Source organism: Esox lucius, chromosome 22 (assembly GCF_011004845.1).
Source record: "Esox lucius isolate fEsoLuc1 chromosome 22, fEsoLuc1.pri, whole genome shotgun sequence".
NCBI lineage: Eukaryota > Metazoa > Chordata > Actinopteri > Esociformes > Esocidae > Esox > Esox lucius.
In genome coordinates this window covers 13,282,096-13,308,655 of record NC_047590.1, presented here as the reverse complement: position 1 = coordinate 13,308,655, position 26,560 = coordinate 13,282,096, and the positions used below count along the sequence as shown (strand labels likewise).

The window sequence follows — 26,560 nt, the reverse complement described above, 5'->3', positions numbered from 1 at the left end:
ACTGACAGAATGTCTCTACTTTTTCCTCTTCTGACCTCCAATGGTTTTCTAGGAAGAGGCAGGGAGAGAGGACGCTAAAACAGTGAAGTACAGGAAAGGTCAGTGAATGTTTATAATCAGCAATGCCCATGCATGTGCTTGTGTCTTCATCCTAACAATGGGCACTGTCGACAAAGTGGAACGGCAGGTTGTCTAGCTCCCGGGCATATCTCTTTTTCGATTGGTGGAAACGTCTATTATTTTAATACTTCTTTGAATTTTTTATGATGGGGGGGTTGACGTCAACCGAGAGTGATATGATACGCTAGTGTTGAGACAACCCCCATATTGTTTTTGTCAAAGTTGCTGGGATGTCACAGCCTACTTATTTTTCAAACTGGATTATTTTATGCGATTGGTACAGAATTTGTAAACTGTTTACTACACATATAAATAGTTCTCTAAATTCAGCTTGACCAATGTGATACCATGGCTTTTTGGTGGGTTTTAAGTTTTAAGAAATCTTTCAGGCTACATGGAGAGGATTAGTAGATTGTCACAGCACTTGCCACTAAATGTCATTTGATTTATCCCTTCATGCGATGTCTTCTGTGCCCTCAATGGAACCCAGCAAAATATCTATGGGCATTTGATTGTCACACAGTTATCTAAACGCAGTCATACAATCAAAGACACACTTACTCACTTCCCTTATAATAACAGTAACTCTTGATTTCTTAAAAATCAGTCATTAATTCTGGGCTTTACTGCAAGTTTTGTATCCATCCAACCTGTCTGTGTCCATGGCTTTCCCAAAAGACTGTGTCACCACTGAAAACCAGACCCTGATGTGAAAGGACTGCGTGCATACGACCATTCTCCTATAACACTTTCACCCAATAAAATATAGACTACTATATGTTTTGTAACCATACATCTCCTCAGATCAGGGTTTATAAGCAATTCGACAGATAAGGACATACATTGGTTCAACTGTGTCAATGTCCTGTATGCCTATTTTATTAACACTAATTCTGAATCAGCTGGTAAACCGTGCCTACATTTCCCCCATGTGCCTATATTTCCCCTCCCCTTTTGCATGAATATTTTATAGCTAGCTCCTCCTGTCCAGTACGCAGGAGGTACATCTACAGAGCAGCCTGTCAACAATGTTTTATGAGAAGGCTAAATTACTGTTGAATCTGAGATTTCTGTTCTTAGAAATAATACAACATATCACACGTTTTCTATGTTTTTGAGATTATTTGCACGTGACAATCAATCTAAAATACCGTACAGAACCAACTGGATATTTCCTAGTGGTGTGAGGGAACATAGCCTATCATGGTATCGCTATGGTCTTCAGTACATCAGAATCTAATCTCTCTAATGTGTCCTAGGCCAGCATCTTAAATCACTCCTAAAGGCTGAGTGCAGCTTCCTGTATCTGTCCTTTAGAGAGAGGGAAGTTCTAAGAGTCCAGAAGCAATTACTCTGATTGGCTGAATGAGTCATTGCACAGTTTGGCCCTGCCTTCAACATCTCTCACAGGTCGTGCAGTTCTACTGCTGCCTCTTATTAGCCAGTAAGAGAGAGTGGGATGGGTCTTACTCCTTGCTCTCTGTGTTTGAGTGGCTTTGGACGGGCAACACACACTCTCTCCCATTCTGGGAGTGTTAGTTCCTGACTGTCTGTGGGGCTGTGTGAGTGTGTGTTTGGCTTTGTGTGTGAAAGAGAGAGAGAGAGAGAGAAAGGAAGGAGAGAGTAGCGTTTTACGTCTAACCTCCCTGTCTCCCTGTTCCCTGTCATTCCTCTCCTCTTTTCTCCTCCCTTGATCCTTCTCCTGGACTAGCCCATTGGGACCTACCCAGAACCCTTCCCTGCCTGGACCCTCTGACTCTCCTCTCCACCCCTCCCTCTCCCCGTTCAAGGTAAGCACAACTCTTTCATATTCAGAAAAGGACTATCTTTTCGCTCCTTTCCATCCCAAGTCTGATGAATTTACCACCCAGGATAAGTTAACAACACAGTGCAGTTTCCTATCAAGTGCTGTCAGATCTGTGATTTGTGAGGGAAACCAAGGAAGCAAAGATTCGAGGCAGTTCGGATTGCGCACAGCCAGTCATTCTGTGAAGCTGTCCTCCCTTTCCCCCCTTGGCGGCTGTTCTAAGATGCCTGATTGCCTGGCCTTTCTTCTCCCATGCAGACCACGGGTCTGGTAAGTCAGCTCAGAGGGTGGCAGGGAGGTAGAGAAAGAAGCAGGGGATTAAAATCAGCCAGCAAGACCACATGGGTTTCATCATCTTCCCAGACTAAGCTCACTCCAGAAGAAGTCCCTTATCTCTGTGATTTTCTCTTCTCTCTGTTCCACTTTCGAAAACTTAAGTATCCTGCTCTCTGCCACTGCATGGCAAGGCCACCTCATTGGAATGGTCTAGAGTAAAAGGGAAATTCATGCCACTGGGTACTGTGGTAATTGTTTTTACCCAGACACTGACTCATGTTTTGTTGATCTTTTAGGCTGTTGTTGTCATAAGCTTTGACCTAATTATTCCACACATGCTCCAGCAGTATGTACAAATATGTATCCCTAATTCAAATCTTAGAAAGCCCTTGGCTTCAATGCTGTGTAGGTTGTTGGAGCACCAGTAGCAAACAAATGTCATTACGTTGTACAAAGGATAATTGATTTACCACATAGTGTAATTACCTGTTAAATTAAATCACAGCCATGCCCTCCTTTCCAACCGTAAACAGGATTTAGAAGGACAGCACTGATGATGGAAAGGATGTGCTCTCCTGGCTGTCTGGTTCGACTTCCTGTTTTGAATCTGGTTCAGAGTTGAGGCTGGCTCTGTTGACGTACTGTAGACCAAAAAGTCAATACTGATCAGAAGAAATACATTGTGGGAGTAGCTACAATGAAGTAGCATCCTTTACATTTCTCCCACTGAATTCAAGACATCGGTGAACAATCAGGTTCAGGTTATCTATCAAATTAAATATAAACCAATGGTTATTACAGGCTATAATCTTATTAGATGCATTTGTTTTAGATGATGGAAAGTAAAAAAAAATAAAAAATCCTCTAAAGCTTCACGCCATTTCCTCTGGAGTATTTATATACAAGTGACTGTTGTCTGGAATAAGAACATATTGCTGCAGTGTCTCTTGATAGCTTGAAAAGTTGGGGAAGGAACAACTCCATACAGATGAATTGAAAAGGAGCCATTGATTACTACTGATAGTTATCTATGATCTTCACAGCATGTGACTGTGCAGAACTTTTAAATAGTAACCCTTTGGTGAAAGGGTTACTATTGTTGTGTGCTTGAACTCTGAGTGTCCTTTCACTCAGTACAGGAGGACACTTTTCTGTGGAGTTCATAAGATTTCAAAGAACCACTTTGGCTTTGCACAAAATATCCAAAACCTTTCATTCAGGCAATAGCTCTTATCGTTTCCTGAGCCATCTCTCAATGGGATGATTCATGTTTTTTTAATAAGTGAATGAAATGCATTTCGATAATGTGATTTTTTTTAAATACAGATTGAATAATATTATTCTCTAAATGACTCTCTCAAGTGGGCACGTGTTTACACTGGCGCCATGCAGCATTGCCTTAAGATGTCAAAATCTAATTTGATTGGTTCAATGCATCAATAGAGGTACTCTTAAACATAACTGCTGTGTACAAGCTTTAGATTCTTTTGGCATGTCCATATACTCCCATATGGCTCCTAAATGAATAGCTGACATAAGCTGTTTTTAACAGGTGTAGGGAGAAAAACTGATGATGGCTTATAAAACGGCAGGCCCCAAATGGAACATAAAACGCAGCCGTATGGAATTTGGAGAAGATTTGGCAGATTTGAAGTGTTTGTGTGGGCGTGTGTACACAGGGGTGTGTGAATGTGTGCGTATGAGCTAGCACCTGTTCGTGTATAGTAGGATGGCACATTGATAAATGTCTATGATCCTGTCATCAGAAAGGTAGTAGGGAAGGAATGATTTATCTTAGCCATTGATGGGAAGTTAGTGACGATACAGCAGTGCACACTGGCTTCACATAACCACACTTCATGAGGTTGCATTTTATTCTCTAAATCAAGCCCCTCTGGTAACAGGATGTTTTGTAGGGGCTGATGAGGCCGGCGAGAGAGAGCCTCCCACTGTTCATAGGTAGGATCTGGGAAACATTCTCGTCAGTGCAGCTTCACACAGAAAGCCATCACTCACTTCCTGATTCCTCTGTCCTTTGTCAGAGGGGATATAGATTAGTAAAAAGCAAAGGTATCTGGAGGGATCATGATGGATGCATGCGTCGTCTGTTATCCCGTTGGCTTGGAAGTATAATTCAGACGATGCGTCTTATTTGTGTTCATGTAACCCATGGTACCGTTTTGTCTAGGCTTTGTCTGTCCCTGTTTGGTACACAAGGGGTTCTTGGACAGATGGATTGTCCCTGTTGGTTGACAAAGACGTTGTTTAAAAAGGTAATCTGCGAAGGGCATGGACTTCCAGGTTTGTTACCTCATATTTTGACCACATACGCACAGAAGCAAAGGCTGAAACATGGTGTATTTATGTCTTGTAGGAATGTATGAAATAATTACCAGAGGCAATGCAACAGGACGTTGGCCTCTAACAAAGAAACACTCAGTGTCACGATTGTCCGTGTTTTAACCAATATTCTGAGCTGTTCTCCTCTATCCTGCCTCCTGTGGAAAGAGAGAATGGAGAGATGCAGAGGATTAAAGGTGGAGGATTAAAATAGGGCAGAAACAGCACTGGATTTCCTTTTAGAGCTTATCAAATATTTAAGGATCTAATTCACCCATATAGTCTTTGCTAAGGTGCATGATGTGATGTAATATAATTTTGCTGTCTGAGCATTTTTGATACAGTGCTTCCATAAGTTGTATTTGGATAGAGCAACCAAGAGAGGGCACTGTTATCATAGTTAACTGGCAGCCAGTGTCGTAAAAAAAACCACAACATGCTGAGGAGCCTGGAACGTTGAACACACCACAACTAGTCCTAAACCATCCTCAGACTCTGAGGTTATCATTATATAATGGGCCATTACCCTTGATGATATGCACAGACCTTTCACAGTGTAACCTGTCTAACCAAGGATTAGAGACAATTCAAGTGTCTGTATAACGGCAGTTGACTGGGTCAGCCATAGTTCAATACAAATCTGATCATATTGAACATTGAATTCCTATCCTAAAACATTTAACGCTTTCTCCAGGTTTATCAGGAGTGGCCAGCAAGGATTCTTTTGTGGTATTCTGAAGTGTGGGCTAGGACAGCATCCCATGACCAGCAGAAGAAAATCAACTAGCGTTCCTGGACCCTTATTTGGTAAGAAGAGAACAGTCAAACCTTGCTATACAAATGGGAACATCAAATTACATTTTCCTAAAAATAAGATTTTACTAACCCTATCCTTAACCTAACCATAACCCAAAAAACTTTTACTCTAATTATAACTTAACATTATCATAATCATAACATTAATAGCTAATCCTAATCTCAAAGCCTAAGTCTAATTTTGATTCTAACCACAATAATAAATGTCAACCTAAAAACTTACGCTAAAAGATACTCTTTTCAAAACAATGATTTTCTAAATCCCCCCATTTAGTGTATTTTCCAGATTTAACCACAATTTAAGAATTTTTTTTGTCCCCATTTATACTGTGAAACCTTAGCAAACACACACATTCACATTCAGATGTTTCAAACAACACACAGAGACTGTTGTTTTCTGCTGCAGGGTAGAGCTACTAATTTGAGTTTCCATTGAGTTTCCTAATGATGAAAGCCAGCATAGCGTACACTAAGATGTTAGGTCCACATATGGTGCCTGTGCTGCCTTCCAGCTTTGAAGAACTTCCCCCTGGCATCCAGGATAACTTGTCTATCATTCTGTCTGACAGTTTGTCTTTCTCCTAGTACACAGTAAGGTGCTGCTGTGTGCCTGACCACACCTGGCTGAAAGAGTACTGTATAATCAACCTCACAGAAAGAGTATAGTATATTCAACCCTACTGAAACAGTACAATCAATCCAACTGAAAGAGTACTGTATAATCAGCCGAATTGAACCAGTACTGCATAATCAATATTTTCTGAATGAGTACTGTATAATCAAGCTAACTGAAACAGACTTGCTCAATCAACCTTACTGAAAGAGTACAGTATCTTACTGAAAGAGTACAGTATCTTACTGAAAGAATACTGGATAACCAACCTTGCTAAAAGAGTACTGTATAATCAACCTTACTGAAAGAGTACTGGACAATCAACCTTACTGAAAGAGTGCTATATAATCAACCTTACTGAAAGAGTACTGTATAATCAACCTTACTGAAAGAGTTATGTATATTCAACTTTACTGAATGAGTACTGTATAATCAACCTTACTGAAAGAGTACTGGACAATCAACCTTACTGAAAGAGTGCTATATAATCAACCTTACTGAAAGAGTACTGTATAATCAACCTTACTGAAAGAGTTATGTATATTCAACTTTACTGAATGAGTACTGTATAATCAAGCTTACTGAAAGAGTACTGGACAATCAACCTTACTGAAAGAGTGCTATATAATCAACCTTACTGAAAGAGTACTGTATAATCAACCTTACTGAAAGAGTTATGTATATTCAACTTTACTGAATGAGTACTGTATAATCAACCTTACTGAAAGAGTACTGTATAATCAACCTTGCTAAAAGAGTTATGTATATTCAACTTTACTGAATGAGTACTGTATAATCAAGCTTACTGAAAGAGTACTGGACAATCAACCTTACTGAAAGAGTGCTATATAATCAACCTTACTGAAAGAGTACTGTATAATCAACCTTACTGAAAGAGTTATGTATATTCAACTTTACTGAATGAGTACTGTATAATCAACCTTACTGAAAGAGTACTGTATAATCAACCTTGCTAAAAGAGTTATGTATATTCAACTTTACTGAATGAGTACTGTATAATCAAGCTTACTGAAAGAGTACTGTATAATCAACCTTACTGAAAGAGTACTGTATAATCAACCTTACTGAAAGAGTGCTGTATAATCATCCTTACTGAAAGAGTGCTGTATAGTCAGCCTTGTGGAGGTGAAGAGGATAGTGAAGCTTCATTTTGCCGACAGCCCTGTATTTCAATCCTTCATTTCCAGTTCAGATCAATCAATCCAATTTAAATATAAAGCCCTTTTTACATCAACAGTTGTCACAAAGTGCCTTTACAAAACACCCAGGCTGAATCCAGATGACCTGGACTGTAAGACATGTGTTAATGGTTGGAATTGTATTACTTCTGGTTCTTCTCCCTCTAGAATGGGTTGATGTTGGTCCTGCTGGAGTCGATGATCTGACCCTGTCTGTCAGCCAGCTAGCACCCCTTTCCTCCCTCCTGCAGACACTGCCCATGTCCTGATCTCAGTGGTCCAGCTTGTCTGTGGTAAGTCCCTCAATACCCCTGTCCTCCAAAGCCCCACATCCCCTCCCCTGTCCATTCTCATTTAGTTGTTTATTAAAGGCACATTAACACTAAGGCTATGCTCAGTTAAAGACGTATGGTCCAAAGGCCTACACCCAAGCTGTTGCAGAGCTTAATGTGGAATGCCAAGGTTGAAAAGGGCAATCTCTGAGGCTCTGGTGGTTTTCTTTGCCTCTCTCCCCGATCTGCTTGCTTTCACTGTCGACGCGAACACATGCACACGCAGGCGAACACGCACACAGGCCAACGCGCACACGTAAGCATGCGCACACACACACACACACACACACACACATGCAAACACACACAAGGGCTGGGGCCACAGTCCCTCTGACACCCAGGGGAACTGGTGTCCTTTGTCACAGCATCTGGCACCGCCACACTGGCAGCTTTAGCTCACAGGCAATCCGCGAAGAAGACTCAGCAACATACATGCGAGCCCGCTGAAGTGACTGGGTGTGCGTGCGCGTACATACAAGTGTCCAGAAGTTGTCTGAAAGCTCTAGTGGGAGGTTGCGAGCATCGTGTGCCATATTCTGGCACATTTGTGTACGCAGCCTGTTTCTCAGAATTACGTCTCGGCTGTTGATTGTGCCACACAAAGCCTTGGAGCAAAATATCTAGGCAATACTTTGTTCTGGTTTGAAAGCCTTGGAAAAGTCTTTGAAATAATTGTCAAATAATACTAAGGCCGTGATGCACGGTGATCAACCTTTATGTATGTACTTCTGCTTTAAAAATAAATGTTTAATGAAAGGATGAAAACTAGTTTATATGCAGTCATATAGAAATAATGTATGCATGTCAAGAGGGAAATGGCAAAAACAATGGTTGAGAGATACCCAAAAGTGAAAAGAAAGAACAAGCGTAGTTATATAAATAATTATATTTGAAAACATTTCTTTAACTATACAACACATAGTACCCCCATACTCACACGAACAAACACACACAAACGCACACAGCTAAGCTGCTATGATATTGGCCTTTTCTTAAAGGCGCTGGCATCATAGGGATAAAAACCTGCTGCCTCAGTTTACAGGGTGAGGTGCTCACACAAGCCACTGGCCTAGTCAGGTTCCAACTGTATCACGCTCATGTATTGGCAGTGTGATCAAATCTTTTCTGTAGCCCCCTGCTTCACCAAACAACACATTAAACTAGCAATCCCATGCAGACACTACCAGGAAAAGGCACACAGCCAGTGATCCTCGTACCACAGGCCAAGGGGATGGAACCCTCAGATACAAGTCAGAGGCAGAGAGACAGAAGGACTGAGGCAGAGAGAGAAACAGAAAGACAGAGAGGCAGAGCGAGAGACAGAAAGACAGAGAGGCAGTGAGAGACAGAGAGAGAGAGGGAATGAGAAAAACACAGAGAGACAGACAGAGAAGAGAGTGACAGAAAGACCCTAAAGCATGGTACATATAACTTTATCCATCTTAATGCAAAGGGAGACCAAGTCCCCTCTCTCCTCTGTGCCCTGTGCGGAATAGCCCTGGCTGCTTCTAATCCTGTCCTGTAGCCATGATGGTTGTTTTGCATGGGAGGCCACGTCATCTTTCTCATTGAATACCACCCCAACTCCCTGTGTGACTGACCTGTTTAACACACATCTGATATCAGGTCACTGTAGCCCTAATACTCCGAAGACTGACCCTGGATTGTTAAAGGATTTCCTATCATTGTTGACGTCTGATTTGTGTCCATAGAGTTAGTATTTACGTATAGCATTTAGTGTTAACGTCTAATTGAACACTGTCTTTATTTGCTAAGTATGTTTACACACACGCACACACAGAATTGTACTTGGTCTCAAAGGTGCTCCTGTCGCTGGACAGTGCATAGGGACAGAATACACTAAATATTCTTAAACACTGAGACATTATTAAAACGACCATCTACTGAGGATTTGAACAGAATCCACGAATGCTGCTTTCGATTAGACACTAAAGCCTCTATTTCACTCAAACCTCCTCATACCGACACCACCAACCTTAACAGAAGGTTGCATGCTGTGAGGTCAGAACTGAGAGGGGACGGCCAAACAGACCCAGTGGAAGTTCAGTTTCAAGCATCCAACCTCATTCATTATTGGCTTTAGCCCCAAGGCAACGTGGGCCATTACTGTCTGTATTGACCATGTCAGTGGAGAGGGTCAGGCGATATTTTCCATTAAGGGCTGTGATTGTTGTTGTGGATTATGGGACCGTGGGGCCTCAGAGAGGATGGGGTGGGAGGCTTTTAGAGCGAGAGGAAGCTGCCCACCGGAGCTTTGCTCTGCTGAGACGATAGGTAGGGCGGTGCACTCTGGGAATGAAAAGACGGCATAACACGCCAGAACTGGCCGTGGCAGGGGTGCGTCTGGAATCTTCTTCAGCGTCGCTTTGCTTCGCTGTGTTTTCCCCTGTGTGAAAGCAGCTGGTGGCCTGTCGGGAATCAATCGTTGTTGTTTTTTTGTGCACGATCCCGGCTGCCCGGTTCCGTTGAGTTTGTAAGAACGAATTGAGTATTGATATAATGCAGCCGTCATCGGCTGCGGGTGATTGGTTAGATAATCACGCCCCCCACCCCCACCCCCACCCACCCCGTCACCACTGGGATCGGCTGTACCTTTGGATCCCTCTGCCTCGTTCCCCCTCTCCTTCACGCCCTTCTGCACGCATCAGCCCTGCCTGTTTCTGATGGAGTACTGGGTATGGGGAGGGTTCGACTCCCACCAAGGGCTAGTCTAGGCTGGGCTGGTCACCTTGCTGCAGGCTATGAGGGCTAGTTTACATATACAAGGGGGCATGCCAGCCCTTAGCTCAGTGTGCCCGTTGTATTCCGTCTTTGTCTGGTCCCAAACTGAACCTCCATCTCCTCCTCTGGAACTTTCCCTTCATCTTAACCGGTAAGATATTCAGCCTGACCATGTGAATGCTGCTGGTTACGAAGGCCTTCTTTGACCTGCTCTAAACCTTTTGCATGAACTTGAGGCGTTTTGAATACTCTTGCCATCTCGAGTGCATTACTAGTGTAGGGGGCTGTACGCGTTTAGATTGAAACACGCTGTTTTTAGTGGAGGTATTCTTTGGCCACATCCCAATTCTCTCAAACATATTGTTTTCCAAAATATGTCCTTTGCTTGCCTGAGCACTGATGACAGATTGGGACTGGGACTGGGAAAGATTTCCACTTCCACGATATCACCTCAGATCAGTAGCGCTAGAACTGGCCAAGGAGGCGATGCTGTCTAAAACGATTGGTACGTGGTGTTCCTTAGGAATTACTTGAGGATACCGTGCAAAGTTCAAGTCTGTGTCTATGGGGCCGCCACCATGTACTCTTGGTTTTGAAGGTGAGCCAGCAGCGTTGTTTAAATATAAAGCAGATTCCCTGTGACATGAGTAGTGTTCAGCCCCACTCATGCCTGCCTCTCTCAGCCTCTTATGATTCAATGTGGAGCAAATTTAATGCTCTATTTGTGGTACACTCCCATAGGCCATTGGACAGACGGGGCGGCTGTGTGTATCCTTCTGTGTTTTTTTTTTGGGGAGGGGGGTAATTTAAGAGCAAATAATGCACATATCTTTACACACATGGGTATCCTCTCAGGCAGACCCTCATAGACGATGTGTGCTGAACAGGACACATTAAACCTGGATATTAGCATCTGTTGTGATCACCAGCCCCCCCAAGGCCAACAACTGAAATTAGGGTGGGAATAGGACTCCACTGTCGTTGTTTATTCTGTTGCCCTAATCCAATGCTTGTACTTCTGTGTCCCTGGTCGGCGCCCTCAAGCGCTACACCCCCTAAAAACTCTTGTTGTGTAAGTGCTGCCAGGGTCCGAGCCATAACAGCGTGCTGGGATTAAATCCTGTACAACTGTCCATCTGACACAGGGCTGGATTTGAGCTGGATTGGATAATCTAGACGGGATGCCTCTAAAGCTCACAGTAATTCCGCACACAAACACACACACAGCGATAGATTAAAAGCCAGCCGGAGGCAACAGTGGTGTTTGGAGGGTGGTTGGATGTCACGACAGACAAGCGTTGGTGGTATGACCTCTGCATCTTCATCCCTCCATAAACCTCATCCACCCAGAGCTCCTCCCCGCCCCCCCCCCCCACTCCGACCAAGACACCCAGGTACCACCTTTGAGGTTCTGGTTCTTTCGGACCACCAGCATCGGGGGTGGGGGGCTCAGTGCCAGGTTACCACATAAGAAACTACAGAACAAGTCGGGGTCCAGATTGGTTCCAGGGGGCCCACAGTAGAGCTACGGTGCGACTAAGTGCCTCAGGCTGGCGATGTGGACCATGGCACCCTCCGTAGGCATGCCTTAATGCCAGTGTGCCTCACTGGGCATCTCCCTTTGTCCCATTTGGGTGCCGGGAGGGGGGTGGGGTTGGTGACCCCCGTCCCGCCTCTTCATACGGCCTATTTACAGTAGACCACAACACAGTCAGAGTTATCTGGGTATTGCTCTGCCAGAAATGATTCGGCTAGGGTGCTGTTTCATTTCGTCATTTCATTTTCGAGAGGGGTCACGGGTTCTCTTTGTCGCCCATGTGACGGAGCCATTCTGACCAATCGGGTGTCGCGATTCAGACCAGGCAGAGCGAAGGCAAGAGGGGAAAGAATATTTTTCATACACGTTTTTTACAATCTTTTGCGAAACGTCGAAAGTGGTCGCCATCTGTTTTTCGCTGCTTGAAGGTAATACCTCTATTTAAGCTTATAGATCCTGTTTGGGGAAGGCCTCTGTTGATTCCAATAGTCATTTAGATAATAGTCAAATATTTATTTATTTTTTTTACAAACGGATGTGGTAAAAATGGCATTATCGCTGTATTACATACCCACATAGGAGCTAGTGTTGAGCTATTCTTAAAACAGACTTTATGGGTAGTCTCCTGGCTTAAAACTTGAAGCAGGAGATTTCAACCAATCTTGAGTTGGCAAATGTCTTCAATAATTAATGCATTTCTCTAGACATAGTGAAGTGGCCTTGGAACAGCAGCAACTGACATGTTACCAGGTCATTATCTCGATCCCTCGTTATTGCAAACTCCCATACTTAGTTATTACAAATACAATGGGATTTGATCCAGCTCCATTGTTTTAGCCATTGCTCTTAGTGTGCCCCTCATTAGGCAAACACAATGGGCGACTCGACCCCGTGTGTGTGCTGTGAAAGTATCATTGCATTCTCTTGATAATCACCAATTTGGCTTGTTGGTTGGTTGGTTTGACCACTCTGGGGTCTTGCATGCTCCTTGCTATTGAGCGAACACTGTGGTAATGTAAATTTGGGCAAATTGTTAAATTTTCTTATCGATTAACTGTTCCTTTATGGCATTATAATGACATTGTAACGTTACGCCGATAAGAAGTAGAACGATCGCATTGCGAGGGATTAGGTTTGGCTGACCTTGTCCGCTGTGTGAATGTTGGTAAAGGAACCGGACAGCCAATGTGATGGATGTATCCAGTCCTCACAATCATTATCCCAATTATCCTCACAATCACATTAGCTCTGTAAATGGTCCTTTTGGTCTGCAGGAACAGTCAGTGTCATTAGGCATTATCTCTAATTAATGTGAACTGTGTCATTGAAACAAGGAAGCACCAAATGATGCTTCGTTCGTTATGGTCAGGAAAGGTTTTAAAAGATCACGTTTAGATGGTTATTGGCATCTCAAGCAATAATAACAAATGATCCTAATATTTTCAGAAATATAACAAATCCATATTTCTGTTAGAATTTAGCCAAATTAATATAATTGCCGTCTATCAAGAAAGTAAAAAACTAGAAAGAAAATGGATATTAAATAATGTAGTAATTTAGAAAAAAATATCAGTGTTTTCTCTCGGTCATATTAGCAGGACCTGATCTGTTAACAAAAGCATGCTTATCTAGCGGAGCCGTATAGTGACAAGCTGTAATCTCATGTACATTTGTGGGAAATCTAAGATGGCCGACCTCATGCTCTCTTCTTATCACCACATTTACAGTACAAAAGGGTGCGCTGCAATGTTAAAACGGGTTCTAATCCCATCTGAGACAATTGCACATTTAACCGTTCCATTTTGTGATTTTATACTTATTAGGGAATACAGGCAAGTTTTCTTTCGGGGGGGGGACGGGGACGGGGGGGGCATGCGCCCCATTCCATTCCTCCTGCTAGTCTGGCTAGGGCACTGGCGAGGAGTGAGTAGTTGCCCCCGTTTTGACTGTGATGTAGGCTGAGGTCTCAGTGCGGGGGTGGCTGATCTAGACTGACAGCTCTAGAGCGTACTGTCATAGCCGGGGAAGAGGAGAGGAGTGCCGTTCGTTGAGCAACACAGATGCCCCCCCCCCCCCACCACCCCGACCCCAACTCCCCCACTTCACTGAAACAAAAGCCAAGCTAGCTCCAGACGAGACTGGGGTTGTTGCTCACATCTCAGTGGCCTTCATGTACAATACAAATGTATTCCGTTCGATTCTTTCTTGTGTGTGACTATTTACCAAAGGCATGTTGGACCACTTAGGTCTCTGCTATGTCCTTAGAGTGCTGTTAGGTAATTTGGTTTTCCAAGGGCAACACAAGTTCAAGTCCAATACCTCATATCAGTATCTACTTCTCTATGGGCTGCTGACCTCAGGCACCTTTCTACATTCAGCATTAGAACATCTTAGAAGCAGAATGGTGATTTTACAGACACGCTCAGTAATGTAGGAGATGGTTCTGCTTGAGTCATTAAAGCAGATGGAGTTCATCATTTGGGGTTTCCTCCAGTGGCAATCTCTGTGGTATATATCCTGTTCAGAGCACCCTCGGATCTTGGCCAACATAGGATTACTGAAGGGTGGGGGGGGGAGGTCAAAGGTGAGAGGACACCATGCTCTTGGAGCCAAGTTGCTCTCAGTGAGTGGTTTGTTGCAGCTATAAGGAAAAGTCAGTTTAGAGGTTTTGGATGTACTAATGCCTTCTGGATGGATGCCTTTGGCATAGCAATTCTCTTGGCTCCTCGTAACATATTATAAAGTTACATCCTTCACCCCATCTCTACCAGCTAACACGACCAAGCACAGAGAATATACACTATCAACGATGTGTGTGTCTGTGAAACGTCCTCGGCCTCTGTTCATTTGCATTTGTGTTACCTTCTGCTCCAATTCAATGTTAATATGGGGAATCAGAGAGTACCTCAAGAAAACGTTTTAAAGCGTGTGAGAGCATTTCTTCCGTTGAGACAATGTCTTGAGACAGTTCAGAATGTTCTCCGTCTATCTCTGTGGCCTTGGCTTACACGTGTCTGCTTATGGAGGTTTTATATCAGAATGTCATTATGACATATCTGTAGCTGGGCGGATTAAAATTGAACAGATGACAGAGCTTTGGCCTAGATTATGTCCTGTCCTCCATTTTCCCATTCCTACAGATTTCAGTATTTCTCTTGGGCTTGCCGTATGAGCTTTTGGGATGTTCACAATAATCAGTGTGAATTTGTGGAGATTTTCTAACAAAATTTTCAAACCAATCTCCCAGAAGGAAATATTAGAGATGCTGATTATGTGTTGTCTTTGGCCTAAGCTTGAGCAAATACACAGAATGGTAAGAGCTTTTGTGCATTGCATTCTGTACCCCAGTAATTTTCAAGACATCTGCCTGACGTCTTTCTGTCATGCCTTTTTAAGGTTTGCCAATTCCCCCGAAGGTCTTTACTTTGGTGACTACTCTAACGACTACCAAGATAATCAGTAATGGGAGTTAAAAACTCACCTGTGTGGGAGGGGCTTTCACTGTGCTAACATAAAACTCTCTCCTTCCTTCTTCAGATAGAGAAGACAACTATTTATTAAAGTGTTCTGGATTACTCACAGTCCAGAAGGCCTACATAACAGGAGTAATACTCCATTGTATGCACTACATAGAAGGGCTAAGGAATAAAAAGGCAAGACTGAGACGTTAAGTGGGGCTTCTTCTCTTGGAGTCTTTTCTGTACCGGGCTGAGTGAAGGCAGGGCAGCGGACCAAGGGAGATGGGGAAGAAAGGAAGAGCCATTTTGTCTGCAGTGCTGTCCAGCCGAGCGTAAAGCGTGATTAATTCAATAGCAGAGCGCCACAGAGGAGGAGGCCGGCAGCTCTGAGCTCAACGCAGCTCTCTGACCCACTTACTATCTACATCAGATGTCACGAGAAATACTGCTCTCTCTCTCTCTCTCTCTCTCTAGCACATCCTCTCTCTCTCTCTCTCTCTGCATCACTCTTTCTGTATCTTTATTCCTGCTTCTTTGATGTAATTACTGCACTAACAAATAAAGTTAAGCATGGCCAACTCACCCTGGGCCAAAGCAACTTGGAGTATTGACTTGAAAAGATTACTTGTCTAAGACAGATACTGATTTCGATAATAAAACACTTACTTCCTACCTCTCTGATGGCTCACTACTGAAAACTCTAGTCATGAGTCCTAATCGACATATTTACATACAATACATGACTGGGTGCGCTTAGATTCATAAGTCGACCATTTGGGATTCAACCAAATTTGTCATTCAACAAAGAGACATGGTTGGCCTGTTTGGACTTCAGGGATTAGTACTGGAAGTTTCGGCCAATGTAAAAACTCTAACAGTGGTCTGAGAATAGTGTGTCGTTATTTTTTCATGCGGTTAAAACAGAAGACAAGTTGACTCGATGGCTGTTTCACAGGGCTGGATGAATCACAGGGCTGTGACCTAATTCTATTGTGCTACAGTGGAAAAGGGAGGTGGTAGATGAGCCATTCATAAACACCACAAGGCACTCAACAGAATGGAACTTACCATTTCCATATGTAAAAACCCAGGACGTACTGACTGGTAACACCTATACAATTTAAATTGCCTTTTCCAATCAGATAAAGAATGGCTTTGAAAAGCCAAACTCTATTTGAAGGCAAACTGATTCTACTGTAACCCTTCACAACGAATAAACATGATGTCTAAATACATACCCGCGGCAATATTACAGTACACCAGAGTATGGTTTTTCCTTCTATCATCACCAGTATTTCCAAGATATCTGTGGTACCGCTGGCTTCACGTGCCTGCCCCCTCCACTTGGTCTTAGTAGGTTTATTTTCGTCGGCGCCCTGGCCCCAGTGGCAAACCTGAACCGCTGGCAGGCTTCTAAAACCCGGATTAAAGCTTTTTATGTAATCTGCCCTCCTCTGGGAGATTGGAGAGGGACAGCTGGTTGCCTTCCGTGGAATCTCTTACTCTGTTAGGCCTACCATCCAACCTCTGATTCACTGTCTTTCTGACAAAATTGCTGTCTTCCTGACTGATTCGCCGGGTTTCTGAAAAACTCTCTGTCTTTCTGACCGACTCATTGTCTTTCTAACAGATTCAGTGTCTTTCCAATTCACTTTCTTACGAATTCCCCCTCTTTCTCACTTATTCACTCTCTCTCTGACTGATCCACTATCTTCCCCCATACTATAAAACATGTGTGCCTGTCTGAACAGAACATTAACGGTATATATGACCAGAATTGATCAAAGATGCTAAAATGTTATCCAGCAGTTGTTTGGTTAGTCTGCTTGCAGTTGGTCTGACATTGAGTGGATGTGTCTTCCTTCTTTTCCTGCAGGTGACTGGTTGGCTGGCTGTTCCATCACACTCTCATTGGCCCTGGGACTCCTCTTCTACGTGACCACGCCCCTTCCTTAACATCCAATCCCAACATGGAACCACCCAAGGTGCAACAGTCAGGCGAAGGAGGCCTCAACGTAACCCTAACCATCAGACTCCTGATGCATGGCAAGGTACAGAACCGACCGTTCCAATCCTCTCAACCGACCTCCTTGCCTTTTCATCATTCATTCATTCATGCCCACTGATGACTGAGGGAAAGAAGACAAGTTTAAACCAGCAACATATTTTGTCCGTTCTAATTGTTGTTGAACATTTTTTTCATTGCAGGAGGTTGGAAGCATCATTGGAAAGGTAACCTTCGTGTTCGTAAATCCTTAAAATCACGTTCACGTCAGTATCTCCAGACTGGTTTCCCACCACATTTGTCCCCCTGTGATTCTATCTTTACAGAAAGGAGAGACGGTGAAGAAGATGCGTGAAGAGGTAAGTGCAGTATGTATCCCATTATGTACCTTACCCAGGTTAAACAAAGCATGCTCAGTGGTTAGCACTTTAGCCAGTACTTTTATCTACTTCACTGATCTAACCGTGTGTTTGATCCACAGAGTGGAGCCCGCATAAACATCTCAGAAGGAAACTGTCCAGAACGGATAGTCACAATCACCGGACCCACAGATGCCATCTTCAAGGCCTTCGCCATGATCGCATACAAGTTTGAAGAAGTATGTTGCGATGCGTATTTCCTTCCACCTCCTTAGCATTACACTCCAGTACACAGTCTGTCATGGACACTAATATCTTGATGTAGGAATTGGCCAGTTGATGAGTGCAGCGGGTGCTAATATAAAGCTTCATGTCTTCCCAGGATATAATTAACTCCATGAGCAACAGTCCAGCCACCAGCAAGCCTCCTGTCACTCTCCGCCTGGTCGTCCCAGCCAGTCAATGTGGCTCCCTCATCGGGAAAGGAGGCTCTAAAATCAAAGAAATGCGAGAGGTAAAGGCCCCTACAACACAATATAACCATGGTCCATGTATTTCAGCGTTGTTTGATCAATGATAAGTTCTTGATCATCTAAACCCCCCCCCAAAAAAATAAATAAAAAGATGACGTGAGCCATGACATTCACTGGTTTACAAACAGTTCCTCCGAGGATGGAAAGACCATGCATTTCCTCTCCGCTCCCCACAGTTTAGATTAGATTGGTTTCAACTTTAGTGTCTTTGAACAGTACAAGTACAGTACAACTAATTGCAGTTAGCATCTAACCAGAGGTGCAAATAGAAGAGGGCAGAAGTATTTACAAGTATTAAGTATATGTACAGCTCTGGAAACAATTAAGAGACCACTGCACCTTTTACTTTCCTTTCCAAAAAAGTCAAAAAGTAAGGTTTTGAGTTAGGAACAGAAGAGTTAAAATTAATAGACCACTGCAAATTGAATGCTTCTGTTCCTCACTCAAAACATTCCTTTTTTGGAAAGGAAATAAAAAGGTGTAGTGGTCTCTTCATTGTTTCTGTATATTACAAGTGGAATGTATAGATGTGCAAAGGTAAATCCAGTAGAAATGGCAATACTAAATGTGCAGTTAAGGCAAATAGAGGAGGGCAGAAAATGAACAAGATTTAAGTATAGTGTATGTTACGGTCTGGAGTCTTGGTGACCCCCCCCCCCCCCACATCAGTCCACAGGTGCTCAGGTTCAGGTGGCGGGGGACATGCTCCCCAACTCCACGGAACGAGCAGTGACAATCTCGGGAGCGCCTGAAGCCATCATCCAGTGTGTCAAGCAGATCTGTGTGGTCATGCTGGAGGTAGAGTATGGAAGGATGGATGGAGGGGTCCGATTCAGCCTCACCGTGCCATGTGCATGTGGAAAAACTAATTGGTCCAGCCATTAGGAGGCATTTAGAATACACCAGGTGGCAGTACGTGACATCTCAGGGAGGAATTAACATCTTTGTCAGTCTTTGTTTATGACCGCATCAATGTCCTGGTCCTCCTGTTCTGATAACAATGAAATACCTGTATGGTAAAATGCGATTGCTGAATGGTAAAATGTGATTGCTGAATGTGATTGCTGAATGGTAAAATGTGATTGCTGAATGGTAAAATGTGATGGCTGAATGGTAAAATGTGATGGCTGAATGGTAATATGTGATGGCTGAATGGTAAAATGTGATGGCTGAGTGGTAAAATGTGATGGCTGAATGGTAAAATGTGATTGCTGAATGGTAAAATGTGATTGCTGAATGGTAAAATGTGATTGCTGAATGGTAAAATGTGATTGCTGAATGGTAAAATGTGATTCCAGTTGTCAACGTGCCCTATAGACACCTGAGCACTTGTTATCCCAGCATGTATAAAGGACGATAAAGGACACCTGTAATGTAGTGTGCCCAGCTGTTTTCTCCCAAGGCACTGCCCCTGAGTCAATACAAAAACACTTCCTGTCTTCTCTTTCCCTCCCTTTTTGTTCTCTCTTCTTCTGTCCATCTCTCCTCCTCGCTATTCTAACACTCTCTACCCCTCTTCCCCTCCCTTTCCTCCCTTCTCTCAGTCCCCACCGAAAGGTGCCACTATCCCCTACCGCCCCAAGCCTGCCTCCACCCCCGTCATTTTTTCAGGTGGCCAGGTAAGAGCCGACCCGCTGGGGGCCTCCACCGCCAACCTCAGCCTCTTACTGCAGCACCAGCCACTGCCTGTTAGTTTCACTTCCAGGTTTTATCACACACCTCCTCACCGCCATCACCACCACTAGCATGACCCCACTGCCATCACCAATTCCACCAGCAGAACTGGGCAAATTTCAGCGCCAGTCAGCGCAGGATTTCATCCAAAATGCCGAGTTCGGACGGGAGGGTGTTGGGTTCTGTTTTTCTTCCCCGACTCGAATTGAATGTCGGACTGCGCTTCCTGTGCTGGCTGGTGCTGAAATCCGGCCCAATGCTGATTGCCATTACCACTCTGTGAACCCTGATGAGCACATGTCAATTAGGTCCAATCACGTTCTCCTGACAAGCGGGTCCTTAGAATCTTTCTTCCAATCACATCACTCCTCAACCCTTACCGTAGCTACTCCCACCTGGCTGTCTGCTAGTGGAATGTACCTGGACCTGATTGATGCAAGGCCTGAAAAACTAGAAAGGGAGTCTGGAGGGGAATTATTATTCTAAACAGAATGCTAAAATGACTTTTATGCATACCACATTTTTTTTAATACAGCCCGTCTACTAAAGCCTCAGTAACTTACCTTTAGTATACAAGCTTGAAATTGCTTTTCCAACTCCCTCCAAACAGATATAATATCCCTGTCACCAATTCTTTATGCCTGATCATCGCAAGTATTGTTTAAATCTCACATGGTGACTTGCAAGCTTTTCAGTTTTATGTTCAATATTCAAATCAATACAAGGGATATGTTGTCTGCATTGTTTTTCAAAGTTGCTCATATGTTTTGACTTGCATCGTATGTTTAATTTTGACAAGAAGAGATTATTTGGGGATTAATGAATATGGGAATATAGCTGAAAAACATGGCATCGTGGATATAGACAACTAGCGCCCCTAGTGGATGTATAGTGTAGGTGCATGGGTAAATCTCAATTCCAACCTTCTCACGTCCTCTCTCCCAGGTCGTGCCCCTCTGACGATCTCCTCCAATGGGATTTAAGAAGTAGCCAAAGAGAGGGGATGCGAAGAGTATGAAATGTAGATCTTCCCATGGACTGAGACACGTCCATCAGCGTATCCTAATAGTCTTGTATATTTTTCTCCTTTCCATCCAGGCTTACACCATTCAGGGACAATACGCCATCCCACACCCAGATGTGAGTTCCAATTCTGTGGCGCAGTCTTTCTTTCTTCTGCCTCCACACTCAATTCTCTCGATGTCCTATCCTATTAATATTAACCCATAATATTAATACTACCATTTCTGAAATGTAATTTCTGTCTCTTTCAATTCTGAAATTACTCACAACCTCTGTTGTCTGTTTGGAGCCAAACTTCATGGGACTCGGCCTGTAGAAAAACAGAATAGAAAAAAAAAAATCTGAAAACTTTTATTCTAGTTGTTAGTATTATATTCATATTTTTCCTTGTCCGCCACTCTGAATAATGAGTGGACCGGTTGAGCGATCAAGAAAAATGAAAATGAAATCATATTAATACAATATTTATTCAGGAAAGAGGAGGTCCATTCGAAGGAATAACTCAACCTAGTCCAATAGAGATGGTATGTTTTATAAAGCCTCACTTGCTCCAAGTGTTGCCGACACTAATCCATTAAGGAAAGAGTACATTAGCGTAGCTCATCCCAAACACACAGAGACCCATTCTCCATTGACTCAGGCCAAGTCCTCTATGAGTTTATTTTCTTCTCTTTCTCGGGCCACACGGCGCTCTCTCTCCTCCTCCACCACCTATGTGTCTCTGCTTCTCCTGAAATCCTCTCTCTCTTCTCGTAGCGTTTCTTGTTGACAGACCTGACCTGTGCGTCTGTGTGCGTGTGTTTGTGTGTGTGTTTTAACGATGACCTCATAGCTCTGCTGTCCCTCCTACCCCCCTCAGCAGTTGACCAAGCTCCACCAGTTGGCTATGCAGCAAACCCCCTTTACCCCCCTTGGACAGACCACCCCTGCCTTCCCCGGTACGTACCCACCTACACGAGAACCACCCTTTACCAAATCTCCTTCTCTTTTTTACCTGTAGAGACACACACACTTCCTCCTCTCTATCTCTTTCTCTTCCTCTATCTCTCTGGTCTTTCTCTTCCTGTCCTTCTTTGTGCCGTGCTTCCAATGACATGGCCACCTGGTGGTTGCTGTTGTTGACGTTGAGGTTTTATTTGTCTTTTTTCTTTTTTTTTTTTAAATCAAGTTTATTTATTTTAATGTTTTTCTTTGCTTTTTCAAAGATTTTCGTCCCTCCAAGTTAGTTTTATCTGGGCCGGTGGTTAATAGCTCTGGAGGTTTGAAAACGAACCCCTTTTCAACAGATTGAAGTTGAGGCCATCGCCTGCTGTCTCAAGACCCGTACAGAACTCTTACCGGGGTTCAGAGTGTAGGTCCCCAGAGCTAACTGTCACTCAGCCGGCCGCGGTCTCCCATGCAAACTCTATTTTATGCCGTGTTCCCCTTTTTGTCTGTCTAACCCGTACAGCAGGTCTGGATGCCAGTAACCAGGCCAGTACTCATGAACTCACCATTCCCAATGATGTGAGTATGGGGACAATAGATTTTTTTCATATGGTTTGTGTCATCTAAAGCCAGCTGAATTCAACATAGAAATAAATACATAATGTGGGTCAAAAAGGTTGGAGAAAAAAAGGTTGAAAAGTGAAGAGAAAATAGAAATGCCACTGTGTGTTTGGTGTTGTGTATGGGTGTGTGTTCAACCTGTGCAGATTTCACTATTCCCCTGTTTTAAGTCTTCCGCCTCTTCTTCCCAGCTAATAGGCTGCATAATCGGGCGCCAGGGCACCAAAATCAACGAGATCCGTCAGATGTCTGGGGCGCAGATCAAAATTGCTAACGCCATGGAAGGGTCATCGGAGCGCCAGATCACCATCACAGGAACCCCCGCCAACATCAGCCTGGCCCAGTACCTCATCAACGCAAGGTCAGTGTCTGAAAAAAAAATAAAACACATCAATTAGGAATATGAAGGGGTTAATAACTCACCTAATGTCAGTACTGTAATATTTGAGAAAAACATTTTTTACCACCCAAGTACACCACTTGTTTACCACCCAAGTACACCACTAGTTTACCACCCAATTATACCACTGGTTTACCACCCAAGTACACCACTGGTTTATCCCCCAATTACACCACTGGCTTACTCCCTAAATTACTTTTTTACCCTTCTTCATTTCCCCTTTGATGCAATAACATTATCCTCTTCTGGTGATTTATTTAACATGAACTAATATCCCATGGTGCTCTTTGGCAGGTTCAGAGATGTGGCGGCCATGTGGAATGACCCATCCTCCATGACCACATCCTGAGGACCCAGCCTGGCCAGCCTCCACCATGCGCTGCACCCTTTTCTCCCTGACCCTTGCAGGCCTGATGACCTCTACTGAACCCCTGATGATGATGCCCTCTGGATGACTGGATCTGGCTCTGAAAAAACTCCCTTGACCCTCCAAGCTTACTACCATGACAACTCTCTCATTAGGGAGTTGCTTTCAGAGAAATGAAAAAAAATATGAAATGTCTTTGTTTTCATTGCTTTTAGACTTTTAGACAAGTGTTGAAGCATGTTGAATGTTCATTAGGATCGAATTGTGTTATTCTGCATTATCTCTTTCTCTCTCTCTTTCTCTCTCTCTCTCTCTCTCTCTGTTAGTGTTACAACATAGGATTTTAATATCAGTTTGAAAAAAAGTACAAAAAATGTAAAAGTGTTAAAATATAGAAAAAAAATTGCTACTATTGCATTTTCTAGCTGCTCTGTGATGCTATCGGCACATTGTGGTGGGATGTAGCCTAATTATTACTTTATTATGCTATTTTCAAAATAAGTATTTTTAACAAAATGAAACGATTCTATTTTTACCCTTATTCGGATCCTAAAATGATCTACTTACTAATCCGATCTCTACCCATAACTCTTTGCTGCATCACATGACCCTTTTGAGCCAATGGTATCACTCCTAGAGCCCTCCTTTCTATGTTAATTTCCTATATTTTATATTATGACTTTTACTGCATGTGTTCAATAATGTATTGTATGTATTTGAGTATTCCAGTTCAGTGTAAGTGTTCCTACATATGGTGTGGGTATGTTAGAGCTCCAAACCTTTTCCGCAAGTATTTTCATTAGCATTTTTTTACCATTCACATTTAGTCCTACAACTATCCCAAATGAATAACTCTCCTTCACAACCTCCAAGAACCCTATTATTAATAGTTTAGAAGCACGATAGGAAATTACTTAAGAAAAAAATAATCAGTGGCTAAAAACTGTATCCTAACTGACTGAAAACTAAAATGATTGTTTACTCGATTTTTTAGCGAAGATTATTGTGGGAGACCACATAGTCAGCTATGCTATGCTAATGCAATAGACAATTCAACTTCATTGTACTCTGGACTGCCTCTAGTGTGTGAGGAATTTGTTGGACTTAAGACTATTGCTGTGTCCAAATTGTCTTGGATGGCTTCCTTTCCTCGTCTTCTTTACTTCATGTCTTTGAGAGATTCAAAAAGTTCTAATGTACCACCCTTTAAGGCAAGGAAACAGTGAGAGAGAGCTGTTGAAGGAAAGGAGACCCGGGGAAGAAGCTATCTGAAATAGTTGAGACGTGGCCGTAGGTGTTTGGACGGAGCCAAATATATTTGGGCCATGGAATGTTCTGGGGTTCATGGCGGGAACCCATGGGGCCTGGGCGGACATGACTACTCCCATGCTGCCCCTTTTGCGATTGTTCATCCATCATTTTATTTTGATTATAACATTGTTTATTATTTAATGCTATAGGTTTTGAATGTCTTATGCTTTTATGACAACGTCAGCAGATTAGATGACAAGTCATTTTGCTCATTTTAAGTATTTTTTTTAAACAGTTGCAATTGTATTTATGGTTTCTTGGTGCAGTCTAACTCTTGGTTGATCATGTTAAGCTATATTTGTTTTTTCTGTACTGTATTTGATTTCAGGGTGGGTAGGTTTGGGCTATATTTGCTTTGATTGAAAATGTAAGATTCCCTTCACAACAATTCTCCAGTTTATTCTAAGTATAGGCGGTTGTGACATGTCATGTTTGCAAGCTTCAGCTGAGGTTATATTCAGCATTGATGCAAATGAACAGCCGTTGAATGTCATCCTCTCAACATAGATCATTCACTCACTGTCAAACTGGTATCAAATACAATAAATAGCATCTTTGTATGCATTTTCATTCTGTAAAATTTATTTGTTTCATGTAGCCTAACTAAGTTTTGGATTCAATGTGCTGAGCCTGACTTTGGGTCTAATTTAAACCGCTTTGATCATATAAACGTGATATGTCAATGGACCAAATGTTGTACTGAAGTACAGAAAGATGCATAGTGGATTATTATTCTGCAATAATGATACAATTTTGATGTTAAACTAAAGTTGTAGTGCTAGCCTTGATATTATGGGTTTGTGTTATTCGTTTAATTTAAAAAAAAAAATGTCATAGCTTGTAATTCAATGGAATGTTTGTCATTTAAACAATATTAAATTCATGTTTTTTTTTTTGGCAAGCTCGCTTTTTAGAACTGTTCAGCTTTTCATCATGTATTGCATTCAGAATAGGCAGGAATATTGAATTGTTGAAATAGTGATGTCCGTGTGATTTCAATAACTTCAATATCCATATGTTGTGACAGTGTATTGAACTGTATTTCCACCTGTGTATATGCCTCAGTATACACACCCACTGAAACAGACTCAAATGCAGCTAATGCAATAATAGGGGTATGACGTGCAATTATTTATTTACATTTTTTTCTTGTGCATATAATATACAGAAAGTATGTCACATATTTAAAATTAATTTTTGCTTTTCGATTTAGTTTCTTTCTGGGCTGTGGCAGCAACAAAATGGAAGAAATACCTTTGTTTTTTCTCTTCTATTTTGCTCCTGTATATTTTGCTTGTTTGGAAAATGTAACAGAGCTTGTTATATATTTTCAGCTTGATTATTTGCAATGTGCAGATCTATATTAGTTTGAAGTAATTTAATTACTTAGGTTACTTTTGAAATTGTTTGTAAGTATGAAAATAAATAAAGATTTTTTTCTTCGTGGAAACCTGAGGTAGCTTTGTATCATTTTGATCTGGAATTAGATCAAATGTGACAGGTTATTTCTGTGTAGACAATTAAAATGTCCCTGTTGATAACAAGAGAAACGTATTGTTTTGGGGCGTCTCATTTTGTAGTGTCATGTTGCACATTATTTAATGACTAGGATGCACCACTAGAGGTCCCAATGATGCAGGGAAAACATACAAATGCCAGACTGAACATTAAACATAAAATCCTGACAGAGGTTATGTTCATAATCATCACTGAAATATTCTGAAATATAAAACCTAGTAGCAAAATGGGATATTGGTTATTTTTGTATTTTCACATTCATTCATCTCATAAGGGATTTTGGATTCACTTGTAATAAGGGCTGTGCTTCGTTTAAGGTGGGAGTTTTGTTAACAAATGTGACAGGTTATTTCTGTGTAGACACTTAAAATGTCCCTGTTGATAACAAGAGAAACGTATTTTGCTGTATGTTTTGGGGCGTCTCATTTTGTAGTTTGTCATGTTGCACATTATTTAATGACTAGGATGCACCACTAGAGGTCCCAATGATGCAGGGAAAACATCCAAATGCCAGACTGAACATTAAACATCAAATCATGACAGAGGTTACGTTCATAATCATCACTGAAATATTATGAAATA

General features: G+C 42.4%; 1 protein-coding gene across 22 annotated transcripts; it reads left to right on the top strand.

Moving 5' to 3' along the window:
* Nucleotides 1-1,756: 1,756 nt before the first annotated feature.
* LOC105019790 (poly(rC)-binding protein 3) lies at nucleotides 1,757-26,010 on the top strand. Of its 22 annotated transcripts, none has more exons than XM_013139846.3 (15): nucleotides 1,757-1,910; nucleotides 5,238-5,350; nucleotides 7,340-7,464; nucleotides 17,117-17,291; nucleotides 17,449-17,472; nucleotides 17,572-17,613; nucleotides 17,727-17,843; nucleotides 17,987-18,118; nucleotides 18,807-18,935; nucleotides 19,682-19,825; nucleotides 20,910-20,951; nucleotides 21,694-21,772; nucleotides 22,285-22,340; nucleotides 22,574-22,743; nucleotides 23,077-26,010. In XM_013139846.3, the coding sequence occupies exons 4-15, from the start codon at nucleotides 17,211-17,213 to the stop codon at nucleotides 23,129-23,131; spliced, it is 1,071 nt and encodes a 356-aa protein (XP_012995300.1). In that variant the 5' UTR covers nucleotides 1,757-1,910; nucleotides 5,238-5,350; nucleotides 7,340-7,464; nucleotides 17,117-17,210; the 3' UTR covers nucleotides 23,132-26,010. The 22 variants fall into 22 exon arrangements, with proteins under 22 accessions (XP_012995300.1, XP_019897768.1, XP_034145718.1 ...); XM_020042209.2 differs by lacking the exon at nucleotides 1,757-1,910 and adding an exon at nucleotides 2,182-2,197; XM_034289818.1 differs by lacking the exons at nucleotides 1,757-1,910; nucleotides 5,238-5,350; nucleotides 7,340-7,464 and adding an exon at nucleotides 10,167-10,396 and having other exon boundaries at nucleotides 19,682-19,756; nucleotides 21,697-21,772.
* The last annotated feature ends 550 nt before the right edge of the window (nucleotides 26,011-26,560 follow it).

Coding starts and splice junctions, on each gene's coding strand:
- LOC105019790 (XM_013139846.3), top strand. CDS start 17,211: ATGGAACCACCCAAGGTGCAACAGTCAGGCGAAGGAGGCCTCAACGTA. Junction 17,473..17,571: donor TTGGAAGCATCATTGGAAAG/GTAACCTTCGTG, acceptor CTATCTTTACAG/AAAGGAGAGACGGTGAAGAA. Junction 17,614..17,726: donor TGCGTGAAGAGGTAAGTGCA/GTATGTATCCCA, acceptor TTTGATCCACAG/AGTGGAGCCCGCATAAACAT.